The sequence below is a fragment of a genome, unplaced genomic scaffold (genome assembly GCF_019419815.1).
Source record: "Pyrus x bretschneideri cultivar Hongxiangsu unplaced genomic scaffold, Pyrus_bretschneideri_v1 Contig25, whole genome shotgun sequence".
Lineage (NCBI taxonomy): Eukaryota > Viridiplantae > Streptophyta > Magnoliopsida > Rosales > Rosaceae > Pyrus > Pyrus x bretschneideri.
The window spans coordinates 4,548,317-4,572,534 of NW_025999557.1; the positions used below are offsets into that span (position 1 = coordinate 4,548,317).

Here is a 24,218-nt window from a genome sequence, read left to right on the forward strand (position 1 = left end):
CAAATTCATAAAAACAAAGACGGCTATTACATGTTGCAAAGGATGTGCTCACAAAATCAAGAAGAAATTGCAGAAACTTAACGGTAAAAAATCTGTTTTTTACTTCCCTCTTGCAGTTGATCATCAAATTAGGAATATCCGCACAGATAAAACCGGTTAAAAATTCTTAACAAAAATTAAACTACAAAACGATTTGATTATAACTTTGTAATTGGTTCTGTTTGTTCTTATGGTATTAGTTTGTTTCTGAATTTTAACAGCCAATTTTTGGGTGCGTTGGTTTTGTATGTAGGAGTAAATTCCATCACCATAGATTATGAAAAAGGGATGGTAGCAGTTTCTGGTGCGGTGGATCCGGCCACAATCTTAGTGACGATTTCCAAGCTTAAGATAATGACGGAGCTTGTGTCTTACAAGAAGGACCCTCGCGGTGCCAAAAAGAAAAAGCAAGCACAAGAATTGAAGAAAACTCAAAATCATCACAAACACGAAGCCAACGACGCCAAAAAGATTGATCACCACGATTCGAAATCAAAATCACATTCAGATTCAGATGATGATGATACTGATGAATGCCACGATGATCATAGGGCACATAAAAGTAGTAAGCACAAAATGAATGGTCCAATTCTTTCACCCCACGCCAAGGACTATTTTCCCAAGCCAAGACCAGAATTTGGACCTCCGAGGCCATATGGCCTTCAAAACCATTGGGCACCAGGGATGATGCATGGGAGGCCACCGCCAGGTCCACCACCGGTATTGCAATTGCCGCCGCCAATGCAACCACATGGGTACGGTTATGATTATCGCTCGAATATGGTTCTGATGCCACGTCCGCCGCCGCCAATGCAACCACAAGAGTACGGTTATGATTATCGCTCGAATATGTTTCCAATGCCACGTCCGCCGCCGCCCCCGCCACATATGTATCCTTATTATCATCGGCCAAAGGATCCCCCGGTTGGTAACTCCATGATCCATTATTTCAGCGACGATAACACTAGTAGTGCTTGCACGATAATGTAAGGTGGTTGCAGTGTTATTGTTGCTAACTTGCTACTTCTCGTGCTTGGTTTTATTTTTGGACATATGTAGTCACAGATATGTTATGAATATGCTAATTTAGAATCATGATCGCATGTTTAGACATGATTCTAAGGGAATAAAATATTTGTATGTTCAAATTAATAATGGTCGGTGCTATTCACACACTCATTTTTACCTCCTACACACCATTTGTTAATATAATTCTTTGATCTTCTTCAATTCATTTAATTCGATGATAAAAAATTAAGAGAATGTGTGAGGGGTAAAATGGGTGTATGGATAAACCCTTAATAATTTGTTGACGAAATAACACTTTGAAGCAAATATTACGGAAGTATAGTGATCATTGAGAAGTTTGTACATAAGATTCATTTTTCATGGTACTGTGTAGATAAACTGAAGCTGTCCGAGAGTACTCCTATTTATAACAACAAAGGGGAAAATACACACTTGACTGAGTGCGAATTGAGTATTTTCTACACCTCATACACATCCGCGCATCATATATATTCAGTGGAGGCATTTGTAGAGCTAAAAATAATTTAGAAAATTTTGGACCTGTCAGGCTAACAATAATGCCCTTCACTAAGTTGTCGAGACCCATATGACTTGAGCTGCAAGCTTCTCTGCCCATGGCAGGGAGATAAGACAGGGGAATTAAAGATAGAATTAATATCTAATTCATATTTTTAAGCTTTCCTTATCAAGGAATCAGGATCAAATCCAATCAAAGATTCTACGAGATAATTTCAAGATATTATTACTTAATATCTTTGGAAAATTTCCTACTTCATTTAATGGATGACATACTTTGGCCAGTTAAATGTTGAACATAACATGAAATCCCTCACTGCCGGCCCTAGCTCCTATAAATAACCCGTTCTACACCAATTTTCTGGTAAACTTTTTTTACGCAATTAAGTCCTAAACTCTCACTCTTTTCAAAGGTGTTTAATTGTTTTGAGGGTACATTTTGTTAGGACTAAAGACGGCGAGTTTTTATTACCACGTGAGCCGTCAGGCATTTTTTTAGTGATTTTTCACAATAACACAATAATATAAAAAAACTGTTAGAATTCTTTTGAATAATTTAAAAAGAAAATTCTTTAATTTGATTTTTGTATCTATAAAATTGGCACTGACAATAATTTTCAGTCGTATCCTCTACCAAAACATCCATCTAAATCACTTTTCCAACAATCTGATAAATGGAAAGGAGATGATAAAGATCGCCTTGACTATACTATGGGTCGGTTAAAGTTTTTCCGTACCTCGCATGTTCAAGTAGTCACGTCTAAGTTTTGATAATATATCAATCCTCAAAACAATTACACAATTAGAAACCCATATATTGTTACAAGCTTTGGAAGTTTGACTAGTTGAATGCATAGACAAGACCTCTACATAATAAACATGCTTATTAGATTCACATCTTCCATTGGATTCATCATCTCCTTGCTTTTTAGATGCAAATATTCTCTTTTGTGAATTCATATGGATTTTTGGTCAACTTTATCAACTCCTTTTGACATCAAGTATAAGATCAGTCCTGAGGGTAGCCGGAATAGTGGCTCTTTTAGGGTCCTATTCCAAGGGGGCTTCCAATTCTTTAGTCGAATAAGAAGTTCATAGACTTTGAGTTTTTGTTTAAATATAATAGACTATTGAGCTGAACGGCAGAGCCGAACATTTGTAAGGGAAAAAACAACTACCATATTTTCTACGTGAAAAGTGAAACGTTAAGCGACTCAAACATATTCTTACTGACTTGAAAAAGAAACTTGTTTTATGTTTTATGTTGCACTCCCCAATATATCAACCACTAAACCCTAAACAACTAAACCTTTTGGCCTTTTGTCCGCATTCCCAAATAAACACCAAAATTTAATTACATGAACAATACTTGTCTACTTAAAGAAATAGTAGGAGTTCCTACTCAAAATTATTCGTTGTCAAATTTATAGAACTCCGTTTTTATAATCAGAACTATTTATATTATAAATCACTCTATAAAGATCCCTTTTGTAAAAAATCAATTAAAACTAAGGTCATTTAATCGAACTGTACAAATTAACAGAATTGGTAAAAGTCTTACAAACCGTCTATGTATTTTCTAAAATAGATTAACAAAACGACCTTAGTTTTAATTCATTTTTTACAGAGATGATCTTTATAGTGTGATTTATAATATGAACGATTTTAATCATAAGCACAAAACTCTGTGATTCGAACACAAAAAGTTTTGAGTTTGAGTTCTTGCTGATCTGTGAATAGCCAAACATTATTCTTATTACAAGGTCCAACTTTGAAGTCTCGCCTAAAACTTTCAAATTTTAGGAGCCGGTCCAAATCAAACAGCGTTGCCGGCCAAAAAAATATCCGAAGAAAGTAGTTAATGACCAACAAGAATAAGAGAGAGAGTTTGTATTAAACTCCCATGCACTGGCCAAGAAATATCAAATTGGCAATTAAAATGTTTCACGTCATATTATAAAATACAGCGAAACAAATTGTTATTTTATTTTATTTTTCTAATCATTTGAGAAAAGAGTGTAAGTTTTTAATTTAGATATTTTAATATCAATAGTCCAGTAATTAGTCGATAACATTTAAAAAAAAAAAAAAAAACTTTTAACTCAATAGCTTATAGAAAAACTCAACTAACTCGATAACGGGCAGCTAAAGATCAATTAAAGCATGACAACTAAATATATAAGATTTTTTTTTCATCCAATCGAGCTCTCAAAGTGTAGTGTTATTGTATAAGACTTGTAGTTTACAATTTTATTTTTTTCCAAACATACTTGTACTAAGAATGGTTAAAGACGAACTGGTGTATAGAACAACTACTCTGTATATATTATGATCTTGACTTGGTAGTTATCTCTATTTTTTATTGGCTTATTGTCAATTTTAACTTGTCGATTAAGTAATTAAAATTTGAGTTCAAAGTCGAGATGAACTCGTTCCTAATTAGTGTTTAATTAATAATTAGTGTCAAGCCAACCTTCAAGAAAACGCGCAACTCTCTCGGTCCAAGTCTTCTGACGTCTCCTTGCCGTCTTGCTTTGCGGTTTTACTTCGTCTTTCTTCTTCCATTCCTCTCCTCTCTCTCTCTACACATGCCTTTCCCTCCTACCTCGCCGACCTCCTTGTTCTTTCTCCACCCAACTCGCCAATGAATTCCCCACAAAACCCACCTCTCTAAATCCCCAGAATCCAATCCAGGAATCGTTTTCGAATCCGGGTTTTCTCCCAAAAGAACCAGCTCCTTTCCCTCGTGGGTCCTAATAATCCAGATCTTAGAAGCTTCAAATATCGGGACCGCCAATCCAAAATCCAAAAATTGAGTCTTTGGGTTGTTTTCAATTTCGATTCCGATCCCAAAGATTTCTGCTTTCTTTAATTTCAGATGGATCTTCACAAAAATTCAAGAGCCGCCGTTCTGGGTTGTTTTCTGATTCTCTCCACGTTGTTTTCCGATGCGTCGGCAAACTTGGTGTTCTCCGTTAGCCACAAGTTCAAGGGCCGTGACGGGCGGTCGTTGAGCGAGCTCAAAGCCCACGATTCCCGCCGCCACGGCCGGATTCTCACCGGCTCTGCTTCTGCGGTGGATCTGCAGCTCGGCGGCAATGGCCATCCGTCTGAAACCGGACTATACTTCGCCAAGCTCGGGATTGGGTCGCCGTCGAAGGACTATTATGTCCAGGTGGATACGGGGAGTGATATCCTGTGGGTCAATTGCGTAGGCTGCACAAACTGTCCCAAGAAAAGTGACATTGGCGTGAAGCTCACATTGTATGATCCGAAAAGCTCATCGACTTATAGTGCTGTTACTTGTGATCAGGAATTTTGCACGTCGAAATACAACGGTCGGCTGCAGGGATGCCAGCCGGACTTGCTCTGCCCATACGACGTGACATATGGCGACGGAAGTGAGACGGCCGGATACTTTGTGCAGGACACTATTCAATTTGATAAGGGGACTAATGGCAGTGTTGTGTTTGGTTGCGGAGATAAGCAGTCCGGGCAGCTGGGAAAGACTGCCGAGGCGCTTGATGGGATTCTCGGATTCGGGCAGTCAAATTCGTCCGTGTTTTCCCAGCTGGCTGCTTCCGGGAAGGTGAAGAAACAATTTGCACATTGTTTGGACAATGTCCGCGGAGGTGGGATTTTCGCCATTGGCGAAGTTGTGGAGCCCCAAGTGAACAACACAACTCCGTTGGTGCCAAATCAGGCCCATTACAATGTTGTATTGGAGGCAATTGAGGTAGGAGGCGATGTCCTGCCGCTTGCCTCGGATGTTTTCGGCACGGGGTCAAACCAAGGGACGATCATCGACAGCGGAACAACCCTGGCCTATCTACCCCAAGAGGTTTTCGACCCGGTGATGAAGAAGGTTTTAGCCAAGCAGCCTGACTTGAACTTGCACACAGTTGACGATCAGTTCTCATGCTTCCAATTTTCCAGCAATATAGACGAGGGATTTCCATTGGTGATGTTCCACTTCAAGAATTCGGCTTCCCTGACGGTTTATCCCCATGACTATCTGTTCCAGCTGAAGGAAGATGTGTGGTGTTCCGGCTGGCAGAGCAGCGGGATGAAATCGAAAGGCGGAGACTCCATTACGCTTCTGGGAGATTTGGTGCTGTCGAACAAGCTGGTGATTTATGATCTGGAGAATCGGACGATTGGTTGGGCCGATTACAACTGCTCATCAAGCATCAAAGTGGGGAATGAGAAGACAGGAGGAGTAGATACAATTGGTGCTCATAATCTTTCTTCAGCTTCCACTTTTACAATTGGGAGATTAATATTGACATTCTTCTTGTTAATATCTGCTGTGTTTTAGATTTTTACTTGAACAAAAATTGGCCAGCATTCATTCTTCTTTGTTGCATCATAAATTTTATCAATGAAATTGTGTGATTTTACATCCATGTTAAGACTCTTGGAATTCTGTGTATTTGTTTTTTTTCGTTCAAAAATGTACCACTTGATGGTTTTGCCACATCAATTTACCTTTCTGAAGTCGAGACGACACACAGAGTCATTTCAGCCTGATCAAACTCAGGACATGCCGCAATGACTTGTACTTTTAGTTTCTCACGTGGCAGTATGTGTTTGGCCAGAAATGTTGCCACAGTATTGTGGCATCTTGTTGCATGGAAGTTCAAATGAGAGAGAAATGAATTTTTTCTACAACTTAGAGAGAGAAAGGGAGACTTACAAAGCAAAGAATTGAATTTTTCATTTTATCAATCAGTACAGTAAGTACTACAACTTTCACATTACAGGCCTACGTGGACATCAACAGCTTTTTGTATTACGCAAGGCTAAAAACACTAGCAGTTATTTCTAAACCTAGAAATCATCTCTCCTCACAATTTTTTTGTTTCTTTTCAATTCGTTCTTTCTTCTTGTCCATTGTCTACGGCGAAAACGTTTAGAAAGTTCACTTGACTATAGCCTTTGCTTCACCCGCCTGCCATGGATGTCACTGCCATCGAGATCATTTCCGTGCCTGCCTAAGGATGCAGAATGCTCATTAACACTAGCTACGTATTCCAGGAGTTCAGTCAGAACGGATGGGCAGCTCTCCTTTAAGTGTTTGTAACCATCTGTTTGCATCACACCTGCAACAAAAAGAATTACGTATCGTTTAGTGAGTTACATAGCATTTCGATTCAGAACCCATTGATTAAACAAAGACTACACAAGGACCAAAATGACATCAGAAGTAATACGAAATTGTCTTCCATATAACCAAATTTATCATCCATAATCATCATGGACAATCGCATCTGGAATTCGTGATGATTACAGTTTTCCTTTGCAAATTACGTACAAAAATTTTGTTTTCATAGTATTGTAAAACAAAGCTTCATAGAGGAATGGGTTACCTAATAGATTTCCGGGAGTTGCAATGAATCTGAGACACACAGGTTTCAGCTGGGAGCAGTGATGTTGTTCTGCCAAAGCTATTGTCGTTGCCACATTGTTTATAGCGACATCCTGGCAGAGATTTGCCTCACATATCAACCTGAGCCTGTCTAAGCCATATCGATCTGCTGCTGCAAGCAGATGCTGGGCCATCAAAGTGGAAACCCCATTGGAGTTAATTCCAGTAAGCTCTTCTATGTCAGGCAGTGAGTCCCAGTATATAAAATGAAGCAACGCCTGCAGAAGGACAAAATTAATGAGTGGCTAAGGATATGCTTGAAACTAGTTGTATATGTCGTATTAGTCTTTCAGACACTGGGTGGGTAAAGAAAACTTAATGGGAGAGCGCAAATAAAATATACATGAAAATGGTCCCAAGAGGATGGTTATGATTCACCAATTCTCTAATTTCACATGACATCACAAGAAAGACAAAATTAGAGAAGAAAACCACATCGTCAACCTATCTTACATTTCTAATGAAGGAGGATAAGCACTACATGTAAAGCATAATAAACCCCATGAAAAACTGAATCTTACTACTTCTTGCTAGGCCACTTATACCACTTAATACCAAAAAAACCAAATCATTACTGCAATGCAATACAGATTACTGACATCAATCATGCAATCTGCTAGCGATATTGCAGCACATGAGATCATACTCATGGATACCAAATAAATATGGTAACCAACTTATAACGCTAAGTGCAAACATTTATCAGCTTCAGTAACCAAAGAAAAGAAGAAATGCAACAAACCTTGAAAACTGGAGCCTCTATGTCCTCAACTTTTATGCAACGAGTGTTCTGATCTTTCATAGGACCAAATAGTTGGGCCCAGAATACAGGTGATCGAGCTGCTAGTACCAACTTGTGAGCAGAGAAAATCTCCTCGTCAACTTCAAAACTAATATCAGTTCCCTTTCCGGTTTCCAGTAGCTTGCCAAACTGATGGCCCATGCTGGATGGTGGAATTGGTATAGAGTAAATTTTTGGTCCCTGTGTATGTGACTTCACAACACCAACCATACAGTTAACTGATAGGCAATCATCTTTAAGGTATTCTGATGTCTCGAGAGAAGTTCTTTTGAAAAAACGTTTGTAACCCCTGCAGCAGCCAAAGAAACCATTAAATTGTTGCTACACGTAAACTGTTATAAAAATGAATTATCATAAATAATACAGAGAGCTAAAATTAAGCTAGATCCGTGAACAACACACGACATGATTGATACTATTGGACAGATTTGCGACCATTATATTCTTTTCACATTACATTGCTATCTAATACATTCACGGCATCAAAAGAAGTAACCAATCACACTCCCTGGCAGTTACTTTAAACAACAAATGGAGCATTAACATGATTAACAAAAACTTTTCAACCCTCACGTCAACTGATCGCTTCACATTTCTTAATCAAAATAGCCGTTTTTCGATATATTCACATCGACTGTAACTATCAGAGCCAACCGAGAACAATTGAAGCACGATTCTTTTTTGTTTTTTTTCAGAAAATAAACATGGAAAACCAAAGTTACCAACTAGCATAAAGCAATACAGTTTCATCACAAAAGAAAGAACTCAGAAAAGCAAGATTCCCACAAATAAACAAGAAACCAAGAACTCGAAAATTGGGCAAACCCACCACATGCTTCCGCGATACTTGAGCGTGTACGGACCGCTATCCAATGTCCTCCCGAAATGGCTATGCACCTTGTGCCTCTCGTTCCCGCTCTGATCCAAAAGCGTCAATTCGAACAGCGCTCTCACATCGGTTCCTTCGCTCGCAAGCGCGATGAACAGCGAAACGTAGGCGGCATTGTCCTCAACGCTCTTGCCGTCCGGGTAGAAATAGATGGCCCACGAAAACCCACCCACATTAAACGTATCGGACGCTATGTACTTCCCAATCCCAATCCCCTTGGACAGCGAATAGCCGTTGATCCTGAAATGGTGGGTCCCGTTGACGGTCTCGGTGATCGACGTCGACGCGGTGGTGGTCGGAGGCGGCGAAGAGGCTGGGGAAGATGAAGACGACGAGGGCCTGGAGGTTTCTATGAGAAACCTACCCATCACCCAATTGAATTACTTGGATTTGGGATCTAGGGTTTAATGAGAAATGTGGAATTCGGATAAAATTGGATGCGGAAATGAGAGATTTGAGACTTTTGGACAGAGAAAGATTCAATCTTTTCCTGAAGATTTTCTCAGGAAAGTGATGGGGAATCTAGGGTTTCGTTTCTCGTAGGTGAATTTGCAGGGCTTCACAATCTGAGAGAGGGGAGAGAGAGAATGACAAAAGTGGAAGACAATGAGCTTTTGAAGGTGTTTTTTTATAGTTTGTTTTTTTCTGACTCGGAATTATTATTGACGGAAAAAAAACAAGAAAGCGGCTGCGGCACTTGCCGACCTACGTGATCGTTAATCAACTCGCGTTCTCATTAACCCACGTCACCATCACCATCTAGCGCTTTGCGCGCAATGAGAGATTTTTCAGTGTGATTAGTATATAAAGTAGTACATCACGTGTCACTATAAATTGTAGAATATGTGTGTTAAAAGGTTAATAACTTAAAAAATAAAATTTCTCACAATTTCTATAAAAACACGATGTACCACTCGTGTTCTGATCACAATAAAATATTTCTCGCGACATTTCTTACGTAGATAATGGTCGTCTCTTCTAAAGGAAACTCACTTGTTCTTCCATTTTTTTTTCTTCTTCTATTTATGATCAACATATTTTTATACGGATATAAGATGATATATGTAAAAAAATCAATATGTTGGAGATTATTTAGCCATCAGTTACTGTCAAATCAATCGACGAATTTAGTAACAAGTAAACTATTTATGATGAACAGTCAATTTGTTTGATGTTTAGGAATAGCATAAGAGATTACAAAAATACCATTAGTTTTTTATCTTTATATTTTGTTTATACAATAATATTACACTTTGCATTGTAACAAAAAAAATAAAAATAAAAATGTTCACCAACATAAAAATTAATACACTTTGCAGACAGATAACACTTTATCACAGTTGTGTTTCATAAAGCAAGTTCAATTGTAAGAATTCTTCTCTCCTTGACCCCTAACTATTTAACATCGCTTTTCTAAAAAGACGATACACTTGCAATTTTATTTTGTTTTATTTTATCCCATTTATTTCTTGATGTGAAAAAGTCAACATAACACAAAGATTAAAGCCGTTGGTTTGTTGCTCAAATGGTGCGGGGACTGGCTAATTTTCACAGAAATTTTCTCTATATATTATGAGTTGCTTCATGCTCCCTAAGTGTTTCTATGACAACCTAAATCGATTGGTAGCCAATTTTTGGTGGAATGGGAGTGAGGGTGAGAGACGGATACATTGGCTCTCTCGGGACAAGTTGTGCTCTCCTAAGTCGAAAGGTGGTTTGGGTTTCCGCAACCTATACGCCTACATTCTGGCACTCTTAGCAAAACAGGCTTAGAGTATTATCTCGGAGCCTCACGCCCCTCTCTCCGTGACACTCAAGGCTCCTTCTCGGTTATGTTTGCTTACCACATTGCCAGAAACTTGCTTCTTCCAACCCCGTCTGTCGCTTCTTCCTCATCCTTAAGGCCCCTTTCGAAACTCTGGAATGTCATCTGGAAGGCCAAGTTCCACCGAAGGTCCGTCTGTTCACATGGCGACTCTGTAGAGATCTTCCTTCCTACGAGACTCAATCTTGCAAAGCAACGGATTGCAATTGAACTATCGCGTGTGCTCTGCAACTCCAAGGCGGAATTCGCCCTTCATATTTTCAGGGATTGTCATTATGCTCGGTGCTCCTGGATATGTTCACCCATTGGCGCCCTTCCGAGATCATCTGACCCGCCACCCACATCGGTTTGGTCTCGAGCTGGCCGACACTCTCTCCCCCACCAATTTGTCATGTACTGTCTTGTATTCATTTAGTCCTGCCAAATGGCTTTGGCTGTTAGGGATGGTGCCCTTAGGGCAACGGTAAATGGTTTTCAAAATGTTGTTATTGAAGGTGATTCTCTTCAGATTGTTGGCGCCTTCTCCGATCATTCGTACGATAGATCCGTCATCGATCATATCGTGGAGGATAGGAGGATACGAAGTACTGGCTTCCTACAATCATTGAAGATGTGTGTACCCATGTCCGCCGCCAAGGCAACACCCTGGCCCATCGACTCACTCGTTAGAGCTTGAGTATAGGTAGTCCGTGCGAATGGTTAGATAGTCTTCCAACTTTCATTGTGGATCTCCTCTTGGAAGACCTTTTGTAATTTGTCATGTACTGTCTTGCATTCATTTCATTGGGCTTTGAAGTTTGCTTTCGGCTTCCGCTTTTAATGAAATCACTATCGTTTCTGATCTGAAAAAAAAAAAAAAAAAAAAACTAACGAAAAGTTCAAAAAAATCTTTTTTTTTAAAAAAAATCCCTTTTTAAAGGTATATTGAATAGTATTAAGGAAATGTATAAATGTGGTTTTTCATTAAAAGTGAACAGTACCAGGATTGTTTTGTTAAACCTCCAAAAAAAAAAATGATGCGGGGATTAGATTTGTCAAAACGCGCCACTTGGCAATGTGTGCGCGTCAGATTTGCCTTTCTGGAATCTGTGTGATGGGCTAACCGGCTACTGAGTACGGGTGGACATTTGGAACAAAAAACCGAAACTAAAACACGAACCAAATCAAACCGTACTGAACGGTTTAGTTTTGTGGTTTTGAAACGGTTTCGGTTTGAAACCGAACTGTAGTGAAATAAAACGATTTAGTTTCGGTTTTGGCCTTTTGAAACAAACTGAAACCGAATCGCACTACAAAAATTTTAACTTTTTTTTTAATTAAATATCCATACTAGGTCTCTTTGTTGGCAATTTAGAACAAGTGGTGACAAATGATTTTATATTTTGTATGTTACAATAGACTGTTTATAAAGTGTATGTTATGACTGTTGAATTTGTTTTTGTACATCGTGCAAATTAATGGATGACACAAGGGATCAATATTTTCTCTTAAATTTACGAGAAAATATCAACCTCCTTATGTCATCCATTAATCTGCACAACATACGAAAACAAATTCGACAGTCATAACATGCACTTTACAAACAGTCTATCATAACATACAAAACATAAAATCATTTGCACCACCTGTTCAAAATTATAATAAAACTTGACAGAGCTTTCACCTTACCAACTGTCAAATCTTTCAAAAAGGTTTGGGAACACCTTGCCATGTAAATCCGATGTACTCCTGTTAGTCTACCACCAATTGCATAATACCTAATCGTCGGGTCTGTGGTGAATGGTGAGTTACTTGGATAATCTTTTTCTGTTGTCCGCCCGTAGATCTCATCAGTAATGTCAACTGTTGTGAAGATGATTTTCTCGAGAAATTTCCCTTCAATCAGAATAATGGATGTCCAAGGGTCTGTACTAGACCACGTGCTCGTGCTATGCAAATAGTTTTACAAATTAGCAGCAGTTCAAAATAAAGCACATCATCAACAGCACGGAAAAGACAAGTGATTACTGCATTGATTTCCTCAAGTCTCGATTGCTAATTTCGTCAAGGTTGTACATCACAAAAGTGTCATTTGATTCTCTTCCAACGTGTCAAACCACTGCGTACAAAGTTGGACAGTGGTCTTGAACATCGTTTGAATGCCTTCGGCTGTCACTTTCGCAACTTCCCAAAAAAATTGACAAAAATGACATTACTTTTGGTTAAGAAAATGAATTACTGTGATATATAGTACTACTATGATATAACCTTGAGTTCTTTATAGTTGAATAATTAAAATCTTCATTGACGTAAAAGTTACCGTTCAAGTTTCCTCCCGTGAATGGGTCAGCCAATGCAGCTTTCAACAATGCAAAAAAAGTGACTCTGTTACTTCATCTATGTCTCTGGCACGATGCCCGCAAATGCAGTTACTCTATGCCCGCGATGAAGCACCCTGATGACATTGTTGTATCTTCTTTTGAATGTCGCCGGACTTCTCTATAGCAACAACTCTACTCTTTACGAGATCTGTAACAGTCAGAGGAGTAGAGGAGGCTTCGTGATTGGACTTTACTGTGTCCAAACATTGTCAGATTTCCATGGATACTTGTTATACAATAGGTTCCAAACATTGCTAGATTTCCAAGAACATTGCGGTACGCAAGCCTTGATTATCGTTATATCTGTTTAATACTAGTTTCGTTTTTGTTCATACTCTACCAAAATATTGTATTGCATTATTATCTAGCATATTCGAATTTACCAGATGTCATTGATTGTTGATCCTTTTTCCAACAATTGACTCATTGTAAATCATTTCTTATGGTGAAAGATTTACAAATGCACGCAAGTGACCCTTTATCACAGTAGTAGAAAGACATTGCGGTACGCAAGCCTTGATTATCGTTATATTTGTTTAATACTAGTTTGGTTTTTGTTCATACTCTACCAAAATATTGTATTGCATTATTATCTAGCATATTCGAATTTACTAGATGTCATTGATTGTTGATCATTTTTCCAACAATTGACTTATTGTAAATCATTTCTTACGGTAAAAGATTTACAAATGCACGCAAGTGACCCTTTATCATAGTAGTATAAAGGTGTTGTGCCCTTACATGATGGTATGGGTTTGAACTCTGTCGGTGACTAATCTAACATCTAACTTACTAGCACTATCACTATACTTCAAAAAAAAAAAAAAAAAAAAAAAAAAGGATTTACAATGCACAAATCGAGAACTATTTCTAGGTTACTTGCAAGCTAAGTCTCAATGGTACTAACCACAACAACATTCGCTAGCTCAATGGAAACAGCAACAACATGGTATAAAAGCAAATGCTGACAGAAATAAAGCATCCTTGATCATACAAAAAATACAAGTTTCAGTCCCAAGTGTGTTCTCCACATGTTATCATACAAAAAGCAAGTGGCACTCCATAAGTGAAAAAAGTGTGACAGAACTATATAATCGCCAACGATCAATGATTAACCGTGTAATTTTAGGATATTATATTTTTATGAGCTGGAAAATCTCCATACCAATTGCAAAGCCATCTTAATCAAAGTTTTTGCAACCGGCAGTGTGCAAAACCAAAGTCCTATTGATTAAGCAAGCCGTAGCAGCTTAATCAAGCTTTTAGGTATCGCTTGTTTGATATCGATTAAGCAAGCCATAGCAGCTTAATTGATTTGAGTGGTCTCTAAATCCAAAGTCCTATTGATCAAATTGTGTTGTTTTAATTATAACGATTACAATAATCTTCTTGCTCGTAAGTAAGGATTATATTAATTGGTTCAATTTGACAATAGCATGGAATGGAATATAAACTGTAAGAATTTGTGGAAGGTTTTCTTCTTGCTCATAAGTGTGGAAAATATTTCATGAAAGTAATTCTTATAACTATGCATTTAGTACCACATACATATTAACTTTCTTGACCGAAGGTGTAAGTTAACTTTGTAAGTTTACTTTCTTGACAATAGCACGATATGGAGAGTGCTAAGGAATTTTTGGTATCAATTGAAGCTAAGTTCAAGGAATCTGATAAAGCTGAAACCGGAAACCTTATGAACTCATTGATGACAACCAAGTTTGTCGATGGAAGTGTGAGGGAGCACATATTGGGGCTGACTGATACTGCTACTAAGTTGAATGCTTTGGATGTTGCAATTATTGATCCACACCCATGCTAAGAATTCTGTCAAGGAAATTTCCAAAAACCCCTCCTACAAACCTGAAGAGTCTAACAACTTCAAGGCAGCAACCAAGCCAAGTGGTCTGAAGTGTTAGTTTAAATACATCTTGTTACTAGTCTTAGCATAGGTTTTTTATTCAAAAGAAGTTACCGGTTGGTCAACAAATCATGGCAGTCATTTTTTTTTTATGTTGGAGAGATTCACAGAATTATTTTAAAGGAAAACTAATGAAAATGGTTTGAAAACTTTGAGTTTTAATGATAAGGACAAAATAAAGAGTAAATTGAATAGTACCAGGTTTGACTTTTTAGTGTAAAAATGTGATTTTTCGTTAAAATGAACAGTACCGTGGGCTTTTCGTTAAAATTTCCTTATTTTAACTCTCCTCTAACTACCACCGTAGGATTCCCTAACAACGAAATGTTTTATTTTGTCAAATTCTATTTTAGTGCGTACTCATCACACGCCACAACATTCCTCATCACTTATCATGTCACATCCCGGCTCGGGGCGAATCACTTCCCCGGCCCGCTCCACCACCGTAGCACGATATTGTCCGCTTTGGGCTTACCATTCCCTCACGGTTTTTGTTTTTGGGAACTCACGAGCAACTTCCTAGTGGATCACCCATCATGGGATTACTCTAGCCCCCTTCTCGCTTAACTTCGGAGTTTCTACGGAACCCGAAGCCAGTGAGCTCCCAAAAGGCCTTGTGCTAGGTAGATATGAGAATATACATATAATGATCACTCTCCTGGGTGATATGGGATGTCACATATCAGCAGTAATTTCTAATCAAAATATCCAAAGAAAATTATTATTAGCACTCTAAAATTTTATTTTCGCACTTCAAACTTTTTTTTATTAGAAAGAAAAATACACTTGTAAAAGCATTTAATGAAAATTTTAAAATGTTAATATCAGTTCCTATTCAAAAAGTCAAATCAACAAAAGGCCCACAAGCTCAATGGTGTGCAAAACAAACGGCCGAGATATCACAATCAGAAGAGATTTTTCAATATATCTACGTCGTATGTTATTATGCAATTAAAATAATATTTAAAAAAAAATAAACAAATAATGCAACCGTGTCGTGTTGTTCCGGTCACGTTAAAAATCTCTCCGCAACCAGAACGTAACATACTACACGTAGAGAAGGAATCACAACCCAATATTTTCAGAGTCCAAGTTGGAAGAAACAGACAACATTTTTGTCCGATGTGAGAAATCCAGCCGGAATTCTTAAGTGATCAGAAACCTCTCGATCAATCAAACAACTGGACGGCTTAAATCCCCCTTTTTTTGTTTTTGGTTTTTCGATCTTAATTGTGTGGCTGCCACACAAACGGAACAAAAATAAGGCCATCAGATTGTGAAAATCTTGGGGTTTTGAGGATCGTGGGATGGATCAGTTTGTGGTGGTGTGAGGAGGCCACGACCCCTAATTAGCTGAGAAATTTGGTTTTTCGCAACTGGGTTTCTCTCGGATATGGCGGATAAGCTTTGCCTGATGGCCTCCCATGGTTACCCTCACGGCCGCGTTCTGCACCAGGAGCAACTCATGAGCGTTATCAAGGTAAAAGAAAAAGCCTTTGAGCTCAGCTTATGACTTTTTTCTATAGAAAGTTTTCATCTTTGTGTTTATTTTGGAATAATGTTCATTTGGGTTGCTTTTTCTTGATTGGTGTTGTGATTGTTTGAGCTTTTCTGGGATTCATGTTTGATTTGTGATTTGGGTTGGTTTACTTGAAGCTAAAGGTTTCCATTTTTGCATTTGTTTTATGAGGAGATTCATTGGGTTTGTTTTTCTTCATTGATATCATGTGATTGGTTGGGTTATTTTGGGATTCATGTTTGGTTTGTGATTTGGGTTTGTTTGTGTATTGATAAAATTCGGTTCCTTGAGGCTACATATGGTGCCTGTGATTGGATTGGAAGGTTCATTGGATTGAAGGTTGTTGATGGAGGAAATGGAGGCCAACTTCCAAGTTGTATCTAAATTGAAGGTGGAAATTGGATTACTCAAGAAGGAACTTTTGTCGGAAGGGATAAGTTTCATTCTTACTTCAACAGACCTTGGATGTAGTGAGTTATCCAATCCAATCCAATCTTAGGTACCAAACGTGGCTTGAATTTATCTTGTATGTTTAGCTCTAATTGGGTTTCAATTTTTTTGTTTCGGTTTAGGAAGAAATTGCATGTAAGTTTATAAAGAATTTGCTGTAGTTGTTTGGTATTTATCTGTCCTGGTCCCTTGCTCCCTGCCAGTAATTAGTTTTTTTTTTTTTTTTCAAAGAAACTAATCTTTGTTTAACACAGGATTTTCAACCCCTTATGCCAAGTTTTGGAGCAAAGGAGGAAATCACAAAGTTAGGGTCTTTGAAATTGGTGCCGCAGCAATGTGAGGAGCCATGGAAACTCACAAGTGGAGTGCCGGAGGCCAATTGGTTTGTAAAGACATTCTCTGAAATTGAAAGACCTCCACTTAATTTGCAAGGTATGCACCTCATTAGCTTTTTGTTGTATGCAGATATACTCGAGTCTATGAGTTTAGTTATAACCAACTTATATTTTGATTCCATTTCTGTTTGTTTCAGTGAACTTAAACTTTGTCTATCTTGTTCTATTGTGGTTATAGTATGTAAAATAAAAAAGTTTGATTTGTGCTATTTGATTTATTCTTATTCACGTCTGGTGTAACTTTCTTTTAATGACGGACTCGTGCATCCTAAAAATAGTAGAATAACTGTAGTAGGCGATAAGGACATATGGTATACTCACCCTGCTGGGGGTAGATTGGACTAGGAGTGGCGTGAGCATAATTTTGTTTGTTGCAAAGGTGTCGCCGTTAATATATGTTTTGCGTACATGCTTGCATGATAGATCACATGCACTGAGAATAAAGGAGAATTATGTTTTTATCAATTGATGCAAAATTACTGGGATGCTACGAAGGCTGAGGGGAGTGATCGAAATACTGCTATATCCTTGTTGAATTTGTAATACTGAAATATTCTCCCTTTGCAATATGTTGAATTACCACTTTTTCGTGCTGATTACAGATGTTCATCCAGACTCAGTGCTGTTCAGCATTGGAATTGCCGAACACTTCATAAAACGTGAAAAGATGTTGCAGTTCCTCAGATCAGGAGAAAGTGAATTGGAGAGAGGCGGAGTAGATATAACCTTACTATATGACTTGATGGGGTTACATGAAATGAGCCAACAACCATTAATGCCTTCTCCTATCTACCCGAGAAGTGAGTTTAATGCCCAGAAGCCTCTCTTAGACTTTGTGGGCGATCTTCACTGGAGTTCAAAAATTACAGTTCAGCCAGATGGCCGAGTCTTATTCACAGGTACTGAGGCTGAGATGAAGCATCTCCTTTCAGTTGTAGCTGAATTTTACTCCTTGAGAAACACAGTTGTTTGGAAAAAGCAGTCTGTGTTGGTTCCGCACTTTAAGAGGTATGCATGGATGCTTGTACCTGTTTTCACTCAAATATGGCACCACTTGTTTTACGGGATCAAATACGTATATTACTCCTGAAATGAATATTTTCTAAAAATGAAGATGTTTGGATATACATGTATGGGTTTCTCGTGTCAGTACAGCATCGGTAGATTTGTGGTGCTTGCTTAGAAAATTACTCACATATTTGATTAATAGTCTACTTTCCAACTATAATTTAAATGTTCTCGATTTTTTCTGTCCCGCTTCTTTCTTTTCTCCTATTAAACACAACCTGACAATAATTCTGTGAACCAGTGTGGGGACCCAGGAAGCAGGAGTTGTCATTGATGGAACTTTAGTCAATATGCAGGCGACTACCCTTGCTCCTTTGAAGAGGTATTGTTTTTCATGTTCTGGCTCTTGCTTTGATACCGTATTGGCTTTTTCTCGTTTTATTGACATCAACTTATTTCTATCAATATCTTCGTATCTACCTGCTTTATGTGATATCAGTTTCAATACTGAAAGAAATTGTTCTATTGTAATTGATATTATTGGTTTCCCGCACTTGTGCGCCTATTCTTCCACCAGATACTGGATCAGGGCATCATTCTTATTGAATTTATGTCTGTTTTACTTAACAGTCCCGAAAAAGTTAAGACAAAGGCGCCCAAGCGGAAGAGTGGTAAAAAAGCAAGCAAAGATAGAGATCTCTACAAGCGGAACTACTTCCACGCCTGTGAGAGCCTTCTATCCATAATGATGAACAGAAAGCAGCATGGGAAATTGGCAGTTCTCTCACTTAAAAAGTCCGGCCCAGAGCTTCCGGAGCTCCTGACCCAGTTTTCTGCTGGTATCGCTGGAACTGGCTTGGCTGTCCTTTTCTCCGTCCTCTGTAAAGTAGCTTCTGGGAGGGTACCCTTTTGTGCTTCCAAACTCTTGAATACCGGAGTTGCATTTGCATTAGTTTGGCTCTCTTGGGGGGTGAATAAACTGAGGGACACAGTTGTTCAAATCAGGAAGAATTCAAAGAAGCCAGGTTTACAAGAAGAGGAAATAATGAAAAGGGTAGATAGAAGCGTGAACGAGATTTACTTGAGAGCTGGAACATTGATGGCAGTGGCGGTGTTGAGGCTTGCTTGAGCATGAAATGAGACAAGGACAAAGAAAACGGTAGGATGATTTGAAGAACAATTGACCGGATGGTGAGCGTAAATGTACATATGGAGGCCGAGTTGAGTGATCATCAGACAGTCGAAAAGCTTTGTGAGCATGAGGTGAAGGATGATCCGTCTTCTAAAGACGAATTGAATTCTGATTCCGAAGCACTCCATGGTAGACGGGAACCTGGAGCTCCCCCGAGCTCTGGCTAATGACCAGTCAGCCGGTAGTAGTAGTTTAGTAGCAATTGCGGTTTTCGTGCGCGGAACTCTCTCCCATCCCCTGTATCGCTATCGCCTCTATGACTTGATAAGCTATTTTCATTGGTTAATTGTATTCTTGTCATGGCCGGCCTCAATTTAACGTCTTCGACACTAACAGTGGCGACATCTTATTTCGGCTAAGTAGCAAACCGGAAAACAAACATCGAAACCAGAAAGCGAAATGGATTAGCAAGGAACCGGTACATACAAAAGAATACAAATTACTTGGTACAAACTAACCCTGATCGCATTATTGCCAGCCTTGGGAACAAAAAAGACTAATGGGATGCAAAGGTGCCAAATTACTCAATTTACTCTGTTCATTCTAACACCGAACAATCTCATCGACAGAATCTAAAACAAACGCATAAACCGCGGATTATGTAAACAATTATGACATGTCATGTTTCTCTAAGTGAAGAGTTCTTTGTTTCCCCACGCCTTTTTCCACTAACGTGAATACAGAAAGTGATTCAAATGATCGAGCACCGGAAAATCTTCATTCTCAGAGTACTTTCGAAACAACTCCTGCACCAACCGTTCTACCTCCCTCCCTCAAGGCAAATCTTTGTCCTGCCAAATGAACACAGGGAATGTTTAGCCTTCGAAATTTTTCACGATTAGAACACAACAACTAGTCGTATTAACTATTAACAAATAAACAAAGAAAATTCTTAGGTTTCTGTGGCAGAGATGATGTGAACAAACCTTGTTCAAGAGGAACCGGTTGAATCAGCTCAAAAACTGCAGTCACGTTGTCTCCTGGCATAACCATCTTAACATTTTCGGGCAGTTCTACCTTTCCAGTGATATCTGCTGTTCTCAAGTAAAACTGAGGCCTGTAGTTTGAGAAAAAGGCAGTGTGGCGTCCACCTTCATCCTTTGTGAGGACATATATTTCTGCTTCAAACCTCTTGTGTGTCTTCACGGTTCCTGGCTTAGCAATTACCTGTGCAATGGGACAAATAAGTGAGGCGGAGCCATCCAACATTTACAGCAGTCGGTGCCAATACATAGTTTCGTTGCCATAATAAAGATAAAAATTTAGGGCATTCGAATAAACAATGACCAATAGAAGGATAATTTCCACATGGTATAACCTAGTTGGGCAAACTACAAGGGTTAAATATGGATTTTAATAGAATTTCCACAAGTTGTATAAAGTAAAATAAAACCAAGAACTGATAACTTTCAGGTGAAATTGAAACCACATACCTGTCCTCGTTGGATATCTTCTCTCTTTAGACCTCTAAGAAGAAGACCGACATTATCACCAGCCTAATCAAGTGCACAAACCCATCAATGAAATATATTTCCTGCTCTTAAAAAGCATTGGTATCTTGAAGGGTATTTAGATTAAGTCACTTACTTGTCCATGATCCAAGATTTTCTTGAACATTTCAACACCGGTCACCACTGTTTTCAAAGGAGCACCCTGAAAAAGAACACAAACTTAGGACCAGACATTCGTAGAGTGGTATTTTACCCTAAAGCTATCAAAGACACCCATATCAAAAGGTTAATGCCAACTCATAGAATGAGTTGCATATACTAAATCATCTGCCAAAGGAGTAATAGGGGAAGAATCGCATAAGAAAGCATTGCAGCACAATAAAATATGAAAACTTGTTATACACAAACCTGATGTAAACCCAGAATCTCAACTTCCTCACCAACTTTAATGGTCCCTTGTTCAACACGGCCTGTGGCAACAGTTCCACGACCCTTCAAGACATCAAAAACAATTAATTTGTAAACTGACTGCTACAATGTAGCTACTGTAACACCAAAAAATAAAAAAAGAAAATCCAGTGAAAATAAGGAGCATAACAGAGCAAGGCAAAAAGAACTATGCAACATGAAAATATGGACAATTCAAATAAAGCACGTCATTGTTCTAGGAAAGCTTGTAATAACAGTTTCATGATCAAAACAATAGTAATAGTATAACACCTAATAATGGTTCAAAACAATAGAAAGAGTATAGGTACGCAACGGTGATATTACAATGGAACTGTACTTAGATATTATGGACAAAATTGCAGGCAAAATTTAAGACAATTCTTGTAATGAAATAACAAATGTCAATTCCCTAACAGATTAAGTTTAACTCATTAAGGAATCTCTAAATGAGTATACCTAAATGCATCCCCAACTTACCTGAATTGAGAAAACATCTTCAATTGGCATCAGGAAGGGTTTGTCAAGCTGGCGTACAGGGTCAGGAATGTACTCATCCACAGCTTCCATTAACTTTAAGATTGCCTTTTTGCCAATCTCATCATTTGTGCCTTGTAAAGCCGATAGAGCCGAACCCCGGATAATGGGAATTTCATCCCCAGGGAACTTGTAGAAGCTAAGAAGCTCTGCCAGAAATATAAAGCAAATTTATAAGAACTTAGATTGAATATAAAGCTATCAGCTAATGAAATGACCTCTTAAATGATAAATGATTAAATCTACTAACCACGGAGCTCCATTTCAACCAGCTCTATCAACTCCGGATCATCGACAGCATCAACTTTATTGAGAAAACATACAAGTGATGGCACACCAACCTGGGCAATACACACAACAAGAAAAGTATACACATTATCATACACCACAAATGCATGAGATAAAACACATCAGTTTGAATTTTTTAAAATCGAATAACAATAAAATACCCACTTGGCGGGCGAGCAGAATGTGTTCCTTAGTTTGTGGCATAGGCCCATCGGGAGCAGAGACGACCAAAATACCTCCATCCATTTGGGCAGCTCCAGTAATCATGTTCTGCATATTAACCATTCGTATTAGATGACTAAATCCATGCACGAGACTACTTAATATCATTCCCTCGAATTCAAAGCTTACTTTGACATAATCTGCATGTCCTGGGCAGTCCACGTGTGCATAATGGCGCTTCACAGTCTCGTATTCTACATGAGCCTACAAAATAAAGGTAATCCTAAGGTAGGTGGGAATAATATTTCGAGAAGACAGGCCAGAAACAAATGGAAACTAGTAGGGGTTGTTTGGTATCCTTCTTGAGTCCAATTTCTTGTTTTTGAAATTAATGAATATCAAGTAATTTAGCTACATTCATCGTTTTTGAAAACAAAAAATTGGATCCAAGAAGGATACCAAACAGACCCCATTCCAAGAATATAAAAAGCCAAGCTGATAATAAAGACAAACTTCTAACCGTTGCAATTGTAATTCCTCTCTTTTTCTCCTCAGGGGCCTTATCAATTTCGTCAAAGGCCACAGCCTTAGCTTTCCCTTCTTCTGCCAGTACCTGAGAAAAACTCGAAACATTATACTATGATCGAAAAGTTTCCATTTTTCCCCCAACTCTCTCATATGAACTGGGTCCGTCCCATTTCATGTGACGGAGATGGGACTAAAGCTGGGAAAGCAGTTATCTTTAGCAACATCCTTTTATGCTATGTTTTATGAAGCAAATGCAGAGATAGAAATACAGCCCACAAAATCTCATATAAAAATAAAATACAATCAATACATCGAAATGACCGACCTTTGTAATTGCGGCAGTCAGCGTCGTTTTTCCGTGATCAACGTGTCCGATTGTTCCAACATTCACATGAGGTTTTCTGTACATGCATTCACAATTCGATTACAATTCACAATCCAAAAAACTCACATCCAATGACGCAAAATCCAATTCAGATAAAAACAATTAAACCCAACATCAAAAACTCAAACGGTGCAAATCTCTCAATTAATTCGCTACAAAAGGTCCTAATTTCTTACGAATAATGAAAAATTCAAACTTTAAGCAACACAGGGACAACGAGTGAACACTAACGTGCGTGTGAAGGTGGCCATGGATCGCCACCATGGACTAGGACTACAGGATCGGTCATTTCCGAAAGTAGAGTCGGAGACTGGAGAACCGGCGGCGGCAATCGATCCTCGGCCGCACAAGTAGATATGCGAGGAGTAGGGGAGGATGCGCCTGGACCCAGGGTTCCTGAGAACGACCGCAGCCATTGAAATGAAGGAAGAAGCAGAGAGACAGAGATGGACTATTGGCTTCAGAGCCTTCCCTACTCACAGTGTGGCGGAGATTTGAGCGTTGGGGTTTTAGGGCTTTTGGGGATTTCACGAGGGTTTTTGCAGACGGGTTATTTTGGTCAGAACGATTTAAAGCGCACCCGTTTCAATCAACAAGCCCAGCCGGTCTTTTCAAAAAAGTTCGGATCATTTCTTCTTAATTCATCAAATCAGAGAATCTGTGCAATTGAAATTTGATTCAACGATTACAAACAGAAGTTTATTATAAAAATTATAATAACTTCAGTCGTTTGATCAAATTACAATGATAAATATTCTCTAATTTAATGGATTATGAGGAATGGATCCGGAGAGATCCCTTTCCTTAAAAAAAAATGCCCGGGAGATGAACAATGGGCAGTACCCGGCCCGTCTAACGACCCGTATTAAACATAAACGATATGATTACGAATTATGTAATTAATTATCTTTTATCTAGTGATATTAATTTATTTATAAAATAAAATGTTAAACTATACTAGACTCTTTCATGTTAAATAAGATGTTACATCGGAGAGATTTATAAACCTAAATATAGTTGTGGGTTGGAACTTGGAGGAAAAAATACCTG

The 24,218-nt window shown here is 38.5% G+C and overlaps 5 protein-coding genes across 6 annotated transcripts; 3 read left to right on the plus strand and 2 right to left on the minus strand.

Moving 5' to 3' along the window:
• Positions 1–327: 327 nt before the first annotated feature.
• On the plus strand, positions 328–1,029 carry LOC103947650 (proline-rich proteoglycan 2-like). Its single transcript, XM_009358581.2, has one exon. It carries the CDS (start codon positions 328–330, stop codon positions 1,027–1,029), a length of 702 nt encoding a protein of 233 aa, XP_009356856.2.
• A 3,096-nt stretch (positions 1,030–4,125) lies between these two features.
• On the plus strand, positions 4,126–5,990 carry LOC103947550 (aspartic proteinase 36-like). Its single transcript, XM_009358463.3, has one exon. It carries the CDS (start codon positions 4,463–4,465, stop codon positions 5,900–5,902), a length of 1,440 nt encoding a protein of 479 aa, XP_009356738.2. The 5' UTR covers positions 4,126–4,462; the 3' UTR covers positions 5,903–5,990.
• A 286-nt stretch (positions 5,991–6,276) lies between these two features.
• On the minus strand, positions 6,277–9,322 carry LOC103947551 (BTB/POZ and MATH domain-containing protein 2-like). Of its 2 annotated transcripts, none has more exons than XM_009358465.3 (4): positions 8,647–9,322; positions 7,755–8,103; positions 6,954–7,230; positions 6,277–6,686 (listed from the first exon to the last, which is right to left on the minus strand). In XM_009358465.3, the coding sequence occupies exons 1-4, from the start codon at positions 9,069–9,071 to the stop codon at positions 6,514–6,516; spliced, it is 1,224 nt and encodes a 407-aa protein (XP_009356740.2). In that variant the 5' UTR covers positions 9,072–9,322; the 3' UTR covers positions 6,277–6,513. The 2 variants fall into 2 exon arrangements, with proteins under 2 accessions (XP_009356740.2, XP_009356739.2); XM_009358464.3 differs by having other exon boundaries at positions 8,644–9,320.
• A 6,532-nt stretch (positions 9,323–15,854) lies between these two features.
• Positions 15,855–19,683, plus strand: LOC103947549. Its single transcript, XM_009358462.3, has 5 exons — positions 15,855–16,286; positions 17,030–17,207; positions 17,773–18,178; positions 18,480–18,560; positions 18,809–19,683. Exons 1-5 carry the CDS (start codon positions 16,200–16,202, stop codon positions 19,305–19,307), a joined length of 1,251 nt encoding a protein of 416 aa, XP_009356737.2. The 5' UTR covers positions 15,855–16,199; the 3' UTR covers positions 19,308–19,683.
• A 126-nt stretch (positions 19,684–19,809) lies between these two features.
• LOC103947547 (elongation factor Tu, mitochondrial) lies at positions 19,810–23,730 on the minus strand. The gene is made up of 12 exons (XM_009358459.3): positions 23,400–23,730; positions 23,109–23,184; positions 22,776–22,868; positions 22,445–22,519; positions 22,259–22,363; positions 22,056–22,146; positions 21,749–21,954; positions 21,230–21,313; positions 20,958–21,023; positions 20,804–20,866; positions 20,297–20,537; positions 19,810–20,161 (listed from the first exon to the last, which is right to left on the minus strand). Exons 1-12 carry the CDS (start codon positions 23,582–23,584, stop codon positions 20,094–20,096), a joined length of 1,353 nt encoding a protein of 450 aa, XP_009356734.1. The 5' UTR covers positions 23,585–23,730; the 3' UTR covers positions 19,810–20,093.
• Between the last annotated feature and the right edge of the window lie 488 nt (positions 23,731–24,218).